At 53.4% G+C, this 12130-nt stretch overlaps 1 protein-coding gene across 3 annotated transcripts in view; it reads left to right on the top strand.

Annotated features, from left to right (window-relative positions):
- nhsb (Nance-Horan syndrome b (congenital cataracts and dental anomalies)) overlaps nt 1–11153 on the top strand; it is a 26366-nt gene extending 15213 nt beyond the window's left edge. The window contains exons 2-12 of one of the 3 annotated variants that reach the window (XM_062447328.1): nt 2628–2780; nt 3338–3471; nt 3662–3709; nt 3813–3857; nt 3975–4019; nt 4258–4314; nt 4749–4935; nt 5538–5669; nt 5763–9287; nt 9571–9694; nt 9839–11153. In XM_062447328.1, the coding sequence (XP_062303312.1) occupies nt 2628–2780; nt 3338–3471; nt 3662–3709; nt 3813–3857; nt 3975–4019; nt 4258–4314; nt 4749–4935; nt 5538–5669; nt 5763–9287; nt 9571–9694; nt 9839–10502 (5114 nt within the window). In that variant the 3' untranslated portion in view covers nt 10503–11153. The remainder of the gene's footprint in view (nt 1–2627; nt 2781–3337; nt 3472–3661; nt 3710–3812; nt 3858–3974; nt 4020–4257; nt 4315–4748; nt 4936–5537; nt 5670–5762; nt 9288–9570; nt 9695–9838) is intronic. The other 2 variants (XM_062447330.1, XM_062447329.1) reach the window with 2 other exon arrangements.
- Nucleotides 11154–12130: the final 977 nt, after the last annotated feature.

Genomic DNA, 12130 nt, shown 5'->3' with positions numbered 1-12130 from the left:
GCGCAAACCGATGAGTCGGCCAGTCCGGAGGTGGAGGGCTTTGGCCATGTTTGTGCGTCTGCTCTCTGGCCCCGGGGCTGATGGGTAACTCTCAGGGAAGGCGGCTGAGGACACATAGGAGGAGCCGGCCTCAGAGAGGACCGCAGCAGGACAGAGGACACACAGGTACAACAGGACAGACAAACGGTCCGGGACCGGACAGGAATGGATAAAATAGGATAGGACAGGACAAGACAGGACAGGACAGAAGAATGCGGGTTAAGACCCACAGCTGAGTGAAAAGGGGTTCTAGAACAAAGGTCTCTCTGGCGTACTGGTTCCACAACCAGTTTGCGTGACTGTGAGCTCACTGGTAAGCTACCAGTGTGTGTGTTTGTGTGTGCTGTTGTTGTTATTTGTTATGGTGGGTTAGGGTCTTGTGTGTGTGTGTGTGTGTGTGAGAGAGAGAGAGAGAGAGAGAGAGAGAGAGAGAGAGAGAGAGAGAGAGAGAGAGAGAGAGAGAGAGAGAGAGAAGAAGCGAGAGAGAGAGAGAGAGAGAGGTGAGTGTGTGTGGTGAGGGATGGTTGGACGGTAGTGTGTGTGTAAGACTGAATGCATGTGTGTGTGTGTGCATATTTGTGCGTGTGTGTAGGTTTATGTAGGTGTGTGGGAGAATGTTGCTGAGTAACAGTCTTTATAAAGCACTGCGTCCTGATGATGACAAAGATGAGACAACTTCAACACTGCAGCAACTATCTGGAGCAGAGAAGAGTGGGAGGGAGGCAGGGAAGGAAGGAGGTAGAGAAGGAGAGAAGGAGGGAGATAGGTAAGGAGAGAAGGAGGGAGGGAGGAAGGGAGGTAGAGAAGAAGAGAAGGAGGGAGGGAGGTAAGGAGAGAAGGAGGGAGGGAGGGAGGTTGAGAAGGAGAGAAGGAGGGAGGGAGGGAGGTAAGGAGAGAAGGAGGGAGGGAGGGATGAAGAGGAGGAGGGCAGTAGGTGAGGAGGGATGGAAGAGAAAGGGGGGGGGAGAGGGAGAAGAGAGGAGGGTGAGAGAATGAGGGGGGGGGGTGAGGAGGAGGAGGAGAGGTAAGAAGGGAGGAAGCAGAGAATGGGTGTGTGGGTTGGGGAGGGTGGTGCAGGCTCTGGGTAGGAGATCTTCAAACACTGTAGCTCTCTTAAAGTTATTGGCTAAAGGACTTTAGAGTCAAATAAGTGGCCTGGCTAAATGCATTTTCATGGTACCCTACCTCCTTTCTCTCCTTCACTAGTCCCCTCCTCATGACTGGGTAGTGTCGATGGTAACTGTGCCACGTGCTGCCTCTGATTTTGCCTCTGTTTTGAGTCTTTTCTCACAATCTGTTGTGATGATGCTGTCCTGTACCGCATTAGTGTCATTTTACAGTCATAATGTGTTAAGTGCGGGATGCTGACTAATGGAGGATGACTGTTCGTATGAATTAACTGAGTACCTGTGTACTCAGAGTGGATGGGATGGCCGAGGTTGCCAGGTTACAGATGGAAGGTGGAGTGTGTGGGGGGGGGGGGAATAAGGAAACGTTGAATGAGAATGATGATGATAATGACCAGATGTTGTTTAATAGACGAGTGGATTCTACAGAAAGGACAGAACATGAAAGGCTTCCATCTCTCTTTTTATCTCTGTCTACCTCTCTCACACATGCACACTCACTCTAACTGTGTGTGTGTGTGTCTCATTCACACACACTCCGCTCCCTTCCCCTCTCGCTCTCTCTAAAAAGGCCCAGGCTACCGCTGAATCTCTTTAGTGTGTGATGCTGATCTTAACTGTGAGACAAATGTATTTGTATTTTGTTGTTTTTTGTTGCCATTTTATCAGTGTGTGTTTGTGTGTGTGTGTGTGTGTGTGTGTGTGCTAGCAGAATACTACTTTGTAAAAGACTTAAGAGAAGTGAGGGAGTGCTGTCTGATTGCAGCAGCAGAGACGATAGGGCTTTACTGACACCTGTTGGTCAAAAGAGGTACTGCTTCCCTCTCAGTGTTTCAACCCCATGTTCCACTGCTGACAACTGAGAGCTGGGACGTTATTCTAGGCTATATGTTTAATCTCTCACTCTATCCAGGGGGTGTTATGGTGTGATTCATCCCTCCTGTTCTGCAGTGTTCCTCTGGCGAGATAGAGCGAGTAGAGACTGGTGTGCTGGTCTAAGGTGAAGTCGAAACCATGGCCTGGATTCTTTGTCAGAATTTTATCTTGAGGTAGACCATGTAGAAAGATTGTTTTTTTTATCACGATAGTATTGGAATACTGACGTCCTCCTCCTCCTCTCTCCTCTGCCCATCCTCCTCTCCTGTTTGCCCTCACCTTTCCTCTCCTCCGCCTGCCACCCCCTCGTCTCCTTTCTTTTCCTCTACTCTGCCTTCCTTCCCGTCCCTTCCTCTTCCCCTCCTCCTCACTCCTCTCCTCCCTCCCTCCCTCCCTCCCTCCCTCCCCTCCTCTCCTCCTCTCTCACCTCCCCTTTTTCTCTCCCTCCCTCACCTCTCCTCCCCCCTCCTCTCCTCCTCTCCTCCTCCCCTCGTCTCCTCCTCCCTCCCCTCCTCTCCTCGTCCCTCACCTCCCCTCCCTCCCTCACCTCTCCTCCCCCCTCCTTTCCCCTCTTGTCCTCCTCAGCGGTGTCTAACCTGGAAGTGGAAAGTAAGATAACGTCTCACTACCAAGCGCCATGGCACCAGCAGCAGAACGTCTTCCACCCCTGCACCCGGCCACCGTGCCTGGAGGAGCTGCACACACACGCCAGGCTCAGCCTCCGCGCCCTGCACAGAGGTACACACTCGCCTACACACACGGAGGTACACACACACCTACACACACAGAGGTACACACCTACACAAACAGAGGTACACACTCACCTACACACACAGAGTTACACACCTACACACACAGAGGTACACACTCACCTACACACACAGAGGTACAGACCTACACACACAGAGGTACACACATACCTACACACACAGAGGTACACACCTACACACACAGAGGTACACACTCACATACACACACAGAGGTACACACCTACACACACAGAGGTACACACCTACACACACAGAGGTACACACTCACCTACACACACAGAGGTACACACCTACACACACAGAGGTACACACCTACACACACAGAGGTACACACCTACACACAGAGGTGCACACCTACACACACAGAGGTGCACACCTACACACACAGAGGTACACACCTACACACACAGAGGTACTCACTTTACTTGCACACAGAGTCCTAACCTCACACACACCCACATCCCATACGCCTAGCTTTAGCCCTGCTAGTACCAACCTGTGTGTGTGTGTGTGTGTGTATTCCAGATCAGCAGCAGCGACAGCGGTCGACCAGCAGAGAGCGCAGAGTCACCATCTCCATCTCTGTGGCTCCGCCTCCTTTGCCCACCTTCCCCTCACCACGCAGGAGACATGAGCAGAGGAGCCGGCACGCTCATGCGGTAAGCACACACACATACACACACACTATATACAACACACACTAGATATATATATCACACACATACACCACACATACATGCGACACACACTAATAAAGATGTAGTAGACTGAGCCCAGTTGTGAACCCTGTTGGTTGGGGTGTGTGTGTGTGTGTGTGTGTGTGTGTGTGTGTGTGTGTGTACCCTGTAGCAGCAGCAGGAGAAAGCAGAGAGAGAGGCAGACTTCCAGCCCAGGAAGGTATGACATCACACTACTCCTTTTCAATGGTCATTATGAGAGTGTGGCCATTTCTGATGTTGTTACATACAAATGTCTCACCTCTCTCTATCTCTCTGTCCAGGAGAGGATAACAAGAGAGACAGAAATACAAACGATACAAAGAAAGGTAAATGTTTTTTATGGAATTAGTTAAGACTGTTTGACGACATCTATTGCATGAAGAACCATTGTATCCGGACGTCTGATGGTGTTTTGAGTTGTTGTTTGTTTGTGTGTGTCTCAGGAGAGACCAGGGAGAGATGCAGACTTCCGGACCTTACAGAGAAAGGTGAATATTTTCTTTATCTGTCATATCTGTACAGCACACCTACGTACAGCCGTGGTACCTTCCCAGAATACATTGTGTCTAACATAGCCTTCCATCTACTCCATTTTGTTTTTGTTTTATTTGCATTTGACACTCATTTTTATTTTTCCATTGATCAACCCCTGTTTTGTTTTTGTTTATGTGTGTGTTTGTGTGTGTGGGTGTTTGTGTACACGTGTATGTGTGTATTTAATTGAAGCGTGCTCACTCCCCCTCCCCCTTTGAGTGTTGCCTGTTCTTCCACTGGAGCAGAAAGGTACTCGATTATTCAAACCTCCTGGTCTATCACTGCACTAACCAACCTCCTGGTTACAGTAACCCCTGGTCAATGACTTTACTAACCAGCCTATTGGTTAATACCTTGTCCAACCATCAGGCTGCTACACAAAACCCCCTCTGTTTCCTTTCTGCTCTTCTAGCTTCTAAACTTGAAGGACATCTCAGTTTTCATCATCATAGTCACCATATTCCTCATCCTCTCCATGTTTCTCCACTCTGGTCTCTTCACCCTCCGGTTCTGTCTAGTTCTGTGTAAAATCCTAGTGGGGCCACGGTGTAATCTTATACTCACAAACTCTCACATCCCTCTATCTCTCTCTCTGTCCTGTCTTCTCCCCATTCTCTATCTCTCTCTCTCTGCCTGCCCCCACTCTATATTCCTATTGTTCTTGTTCCTTCTCTCTCCCCCAGTCTACCTCTACCTCAGAGCCAGACACTGAGGTGTCTGAGGGGCGCAGGAACAAGTGTGTTGCTGCTCACCCCTCCTCCATGACGGCCCAGCAGCAGACCGCATGGTCCAAGGCCACGTCCCCAGAGGACAGGCACAAAACGGACCCTCAACTGCTGTCCTCCTGCATCATCCCCATAAACGTCACGGGTACACACACTGCCCAGAACATACTAGAACTACACACTGCCCAGAACATACTAGAACTACACACTGCCCAGAACACTGTACAACTACACACTGCCCAGAACATACTAGAACTACACACTGCCCAGAACATACTAGAACTACACACTGCCCAGAACACTGTACAACTACACACTGCCAATAACACTGTAAAACTACACACTTTAGAACACGGCAGAACTACACACTTTAGAACATTCTCAAACAACACACTTTAGAACATACCAGAATTACACACTTTTGAAAACTCTAGAATGACACATTCTGACGTAACTCGCTTTTAAAACATTCCAGAACAGTCTGGGATTACATTTAGTCATTATTTAGCGGAGCTCTTATCCAGAGCCTTCTATCCAATTACATACTCGTTGAAATCTAAAACTAGTTGAAATCTAAAACCCTCTAGAAGTTCACACACTGGACAATTCTAGACCTACACGCTCCACAACTCGCAGTACATGGAAGCCAGTTTGCTAGACTCGACGTAGTGTAGCAGTAGTTCTGAGTAGAACGAGCGATTCGACGCTCTCTGACGGTTCCTCCTGTGCATGTTCCTGGGCTCACAGGCATGGGATTCGACCGCGAGGCGAGCGCACGCTGCTCTCTGGTCCACTCCCAGTCCGTGCTGCAGAGGAGGAGGAAGTTGAGGAGGAGGAAGACCATAACCGGCATCCCCCGACGAGTCCAGCACGACATGGGTAACACACGCACACACGCACGCACTCGCCCAAACACCCCTCCCTCAACACACACGCACACCCTAACCCCCGTCTCTGGGTGTGTGTCTGCAGATTCAGACGAGTCTCCCGTGGCGAGGGAGAGGACGCTGATCGTGCACGCCAACCCTCACCTCTCGCTGTGCCAGGAGGAGGAGCTGAGCCTCAGCGGGCACCGCCTCCACACCCGCGACTCCGGCTGCCAGACAGACGACTTCCTCATCGCCGCCGCCGCCCCTTCCCGCCGGCGAATCAGGGCCCAGCGAGGCCAGGGGATCCCCGCCTCCCTGTCCCACTCCACGGGCAACATCCTGTCCCTGCCGGACCACTCGGAAGTGTACACCTCCTCGGCCTCCGGGGGGCGCCTGCGCTCTCGCAGTCTACCGAGGGAGGGGGGCCGCCTCAGGGACGAGGTCGACAGCGACGAGGACGAGGACGACGACGACGAGGACGACGACGACGAGGACGACGACGAGGAGCTGTCCCCGTACGAGGCGGAGGACTTCCTGCCCGGGCCGGGCCAGAGGATGATGATGATGATGAAGGATGAAGAGGAGAGCACGGACGACCAGGCCATGCCTGAGCTGCAGCTGGGCAGCCTGAAGCGGTCCCAGAGAGGGGGAGGGGGAGGAGGGGGGGGAGGGGGAGGAGGAGGGGGGAGTCCGGAGCACGGCTGGATGGAGCGAGGGCGCTCCCGGCTGCCTCGCAAGGCCGACATGGGCAGCTGCGAGGTGTCGTCGTCCTCGGACACCTTCTCCAGTCCCATCCACTCCCTGTCCACCACAGGGGGGCTCGGTGGGGGAGTCGACCACAAGGAGGACCACCAATCATCTAGCGGGAACTGGAGTGGCTCCTCCTCAACCTGCCCTTCCCAGACCTCCGAGACCATCCCCCCTCCTTCCTCCCCGCCCCTCACAGGCTCCTCCCATTGCGACTCGGAGCTTTCGCTCAACGCCGCGCCGCACGCCATCGACGAGTTGACAGGCTTCATCATTGACCCCTCCTACCAGGATCGCCCTCAGTGCCAGGGTCAGAGGTCAAGCTCCTTCACCTCCTCAGCGACAGACCAGCTGGATGACGCTGGGGTCAGTACCGCTAGCGAGGGGGAGTGGGCCTACCCTCCGGACCAGCCTGACCAAGACCAGGACCAGGCAGGGGCTCAGGACTACAGCCCCAAACGTGGACTGGAGGATCATGGGAGCAGGGGGCTAAGGTCTGGGGCCTACCCCACCACCTACCAGGGCTTCTCTGATCCACATAGTCTGAGACAGACAGAGACAGAGCCTCACCCACACACTCTCCTCTCCTCCTCCTCCCACTCCGGGCAGGGCTACAGGGGCTATCTGTGTGACTATCCAGCTCTAGGCTCTGACTGTGGCCAGGGGCAGGGAGGGGGTTGCAGAGGGGGCACTATGACCCTGGGGAGGCCCTGCCGGCCGCTGAGAAAGGCTAAGGCCAAGCCTCCACCTCCCAGGAGGAGCTCCTCCCTGAAGGAGAGCAGTGGTGCCAGTGTTGACCCGGAGATAACCGTGAGGGACTCAGAAACAGGACCTGGACCAGACCCAGACCCAGACCAAGGCCAAGACCAAGGCCAAGACCAAAATAAAGACCACGGTCAAAATCAAGACCAAGGCCAAGACCAAAATAAAGACCACTGTCAAAATCAAGACCAAGGTCAAGACCAAGACCACAACTTAAGCCAGAGCCAGAGCCAGGAACAGGATCAAAATCGAGATCATGGACAGGACCAGGGTCAAGACCAGGGCCAGAGTGAAGATCAGGCCCAGGCCCAGGCCCAGGCCCTGAACCAGGCCCAGGCCCTGAACCAGGCCAGGGACCAAGACCAGGACCAGGACCAACCAAAGATAGGTAGTGAAGAGAACCTAAGCTTGTCTTCCGGCGATGGGCAGCTGGAACTTGAACTAGGGGGGGGCTCAGGCCAGTTGGACCCATCAGGGTTGGTGACACAGCCTCTGGGAGCCTGGGGGGTTGGTGTGGACCTAACAGAGCCCACCTCCTTTGGCTCCACAGACACACATTCCTTCAAGGACGAAGGGGCTGTTCAGTCTGACTATGCCAACCTATGGCTGCACAGTGACCTCAAATCCCCCGCCCCCTACCCCCCCCTCTCCAACTCCAGCCCTGGCACCACCATCATCGAGTGTCTGCGATCTCCGGAGAGCCCCTGTTCTGCCCCCCCTCCTCCGCCCCCTCAGGCCTCCCCCCTCCTCCCCCCAGGGGAGGCAGACTACAGACTGGGCTCTCCCGAGAAGCTGGCCGGCCTGGCCTCACCCTCGAGTGGCTACTCCAGCCAATCAGAGACGCCCACGTCATCATTCCCCGCCGCCTTCTTCCCCTGCCCTGTGTCGCCCACCAGCGGTAAGAGGAAGCCCAAAGTACCCGAGAGGAAGTCCTCCCTGGCCTCGCTGCAGCGTGACCCCGCCCCTTCCTGTCGGACAGAACCGGACTTCCCCCCGCCTCCCTCCCAGTTGGATTTGAGCGCGCTCCACAGCCACGGACATGGCCACTCCTACGCTCGACACACCCTGTCCCACAGGACACATCTTCACACGCTGCACCACCACAAGCAGAGGGCAGTGGCCATGGCGGCCGCTGCAGCAGAAGCGAGGGCCGCGGGTTCAACCATGCACGCCGAGGGTTCTGGCTCCGCCTCCATCCCCCTGGCAATAGGCCCCTCCCTCCTGGCAGCCATCACACCCTCAGCGCTTCGATCCGTCCAACTGAGGTCCGTTGGTGGTCAGAGCCTTAAGAACAGTAGCGGGACAGAAATGGAGAACACCGCCACCAGACCCAAATGTCCCGGCATGGCCACTGTAGCCCCCACCCTGTCCGTCAACACCAGGCCCCTCCCCCCTCGGAGACCCCCTCCTCAGAGACCAGCCCCTCAGCCTGACCCTCACTACTCCTCCCCCGAGCACCTCCCCCCTCCTCCCCCCCGCCAGCACCCAGACGGCCCCCCTCCTTACGAGAGCCTGCGTCTGCGACAGGACCGGTATGGACCCGGAACATTCTGGGCCATGACGGCCTTCAGAACCCGCGTGGATTCCCCTGAGGACCCTCCCCATCGCCCCCCGCCGCACCCACCACACCCCTCCCCTGTAGACATGCACATCACGCACTCCCACACACACCCGCCGGAGTTCAGGGTGCTGGGAGAACGCATGTTCTCCCCCGAGGAAGAGGACGATGAGGACGAAGAAGAGGAGGAGGAAGAGCCGCAGAGGGAGACCTTACAGACTTCCAGAACGATGAGCTCCAGGACAGGGGTGATGATGGAGCCCCGTGCCCCACCAGGGTATGTCCTGACTGGGGAGAGGCAACATGGGCCTGGGGGCTGGGGTGTTCCTGGAGGGACAGACTCAGGACCTTGTTACAGTCCAGACAAAGTGCCTGCAGGGAGGACATACATATCGCACCCTTACTTAATCAACAATGCACTGGGAGGACGAAGAGCTGGAGGAGGAGCAGGGGAGGAAGAGGAGGAGGAGGAGGAAGAAGAAGGTCCTAGCAGGAGTGCTCCTAACCAAGATGGCCGAGAGGAATCCACCACCCCTGATACAGAAGGATATTTTAGCAAAGGTCAGATCAACATAAACCTGTCCTGCCTTGGGACTTTATTTTATTTTGTTACAATAACTGACGGTATGATATTTATATATAAATATATATATTTATATTGTATTTATATTATCTGTTGAAGTAGTATTGTAAAACGGAGTTGTTATACTTCCAAACTCTATATTGTTATATATATATTATATGCCCCCATAAGCCCTTGGTAAGCAAAGAGTGTCAAACTGAGCAGAAAGTTTCCGATATCCATAATGATGCAATTGGTCTCTGTTTTATTTCTCCACCCCAGACTCCACCCCCAGTGACAACTCACTCTCTCCCCTGACTGATGACATTAAAACCGACGATGACATTGTCTTCACGTCGCCCAATAAAATGCGTACAACTGAGGACTTGTTTGCCATGATACACAGGTATCTATCAATCTATCTGAGCATCGACTGTATATCAGGGTTTTTTTGTATTCATCTTCTCAATCTCAGTCAAATTGTTTTCTTTCCCCTACACTCTCTCATCCTATGTCATTACCTATCTCTGAAACCTGTTTCCTGTTCCAGGTCCAAGAGAAAGGTCTTAGGCAGGAAGGATTCCGGTGAACTGGGTTCGAAGAACCGCCTGTGTCCTCCGGCGCCCCCCGTCCCCATAACAGCTGCCCCGGCACCAGCCATGGCCATGGCACCGGCCGCTCCTCTGAGCACCCCAACCACCCCCGCAACCGCCGCCGCTCTCCCGGCCGGCGCCCAGCGTGCCCCGGTCCCTATTTACCGGTGCGCGAAGAAGTCCAGCACCTCCAACGAGGAGTTCAAGCTGCTCCTCCTCAAGAAGGGCAGCAGGACTGATTCTAGCTACCGCATGTCTGCCATCGAGATCCTGAAGAGCCCCATAGCTCCAAAGAATATCGGGGACACCCTCATGGAGGGAGGGGCGAGACCGGGGGCTGGCGAGGAGCTCCCCTCCCCCCTCCAAGATCTACCCTCGGTCCCCGACCAGCTCCTGCCCCCGCCTGGCCTCTTCCCCCCAAGGCCCACTGCTGAGAGCTTCACCACGAAGACCCTCCCCATGTCCGCGGCCTCACGCCAGGGCAGGTCAAGGATCCCCCCGGCGGCCAATAGCAGCCGCTACAGCGCGCGATCCCGCCTCTACACAGCCCCCATGCAGGCCATCTCAGAGGGAGAGACCGAGAACTCCGATGGCAGTCCCCATGATGACCGGTCGTCCTAGTGTTAGGATGGAACTAACCAGGACCACATCCAGACCATGACCCAATCTCCTACTGCCCCAAAACAATCGTATGCAAACCTGTCAAATAGAGGCTTGGGTCAGGGAGTCAGGGGTCACGCGGGCGGAGGTCAGAGGCTCCAGCTGGAGGACCTTGTTGTTTTACATCCAGGGTCAAAACATCATTTTGTTCAGATGAACTAATTAGACTTCTTATTGTGACTGGGCGCTCTTCTCTTTTTATACTATCCAGATAAGGAGTGGAAGTTAAAGAAAAGGGGATGTAAGACCCGTGTGTGTGGGTGTGTGTGTATCGGAGCAAATGGAACATCCACTGTTATTTCTACTTCCTGCTTAATTAAGGGGACTGGTATGCCAGCAGAGGAGCATCTTTCAGAAGTCCCCTACACCCCATGAACACATGATCTTGGCTGCATGTTGAGAAGCTGGAGTGTTGAGGTGCTGTTGGACTATTGATCAGTAATTATTATGGTGTATCTGTGGTGTATGTAGCTGTAGCAGAGCTGGTCTGAGGACTAGTGTGTTGGCCCTAACCCGAGACCTGAAGATACACACAACTACGCTAACTTGCTTAGCAAGTTAGCAAAAACCTTTTCAGCGAGTCCAGTACCTGGGTTATGTTTCTTATGATGTTCCCTCTGCCAGGAAGGGGGGTAGGGGGGGTAGGGGGTTGGGGGGTGGTCAGGGCTCGTGTATGTCTAAGATAGGCTAACTTTAGACAATCTAACAGTGGCCTTCCTCTAATCCAGTTGCTATGTGGCAGGGTAGCTAGTGCTCTAGGCTTAGCATACTAGGCTAGCAGGATGAGTAGCTAGCATACTAGGCTTGCCAGCTGGCTAGTCAGTCAACTCTGCTAGCACACTAGGCTAGCTAGCATATCAGGCTAGCAGACTATGTAGCTGGCACACCTATCTAGCACACAAGCCTTGCAAGTTCACAAGGATAGTAAACTGGGTAGCTAGCAAACTAGGCTAACACAGGCACTATAGGGCAAAGACTGATCGAAAACAGTCTTCTGGAGGTTGACAAGGATGGGTTTGCAAAACCAACTTCTTTGCACTTGATAACAACTCTTTAAGAATAGTCCTTGAGGGGTGAAAAAATCTTATAATGAAATTGTACATATATATATTTGTATTGTATATAGAGCTATATGAAGACACATGCTGACCATTTTTGTAGGACTCCTACTCAAACTGCACTGATCTGACTGCCCCCGACAGGTGTGAGCCATGTCCTGTAAAGGGCCTGTTTCCAGCAGCTCCAACCATATCCCTGTACACTCAGACCAGTGGGGACAGAAGATGAGGCTGTAGCAGCCCTATTGAGATCCAGCCAGTGAGTCCTACAGTGCTGTTCAATGAAAAGGTTGCAGATTAAGGACTGGTCCACAGCCAAGGTGCACAGCACGTTGACACATGGTCCCCTTGACTACCTGAAGACAGCCAATAGTTTGGTCACATACTGCTGTCAGCTTATTTACAACTCTGAAATGGTCCTTCAGTTCAATGTTTTATTCAAGGATTGAATCTATAGAAACGTTTCAGAAGTGAAACATAAAAATATATATATTATAATTTTAAAAAGCGAAAATCGTTCCACTGGCTAGG

The sequence above is a fragment of the Osmerus eperlanus genome, chromosome 21 (assembly GCF_963692335.1).
Source record: "Osmerus eperlanus chromosome 21, fOsmEpe2.1, whole genome shotgun sequence".
NCBI lineage: Eukaryota > Metazoa > Chordata > Actinopteri > Osmeriformes > Osmeridae > Osmerus > Osmerus eperlanus.
This window is presented reverse-complemented; position numbering and strand designations above follow the sequence as displayed.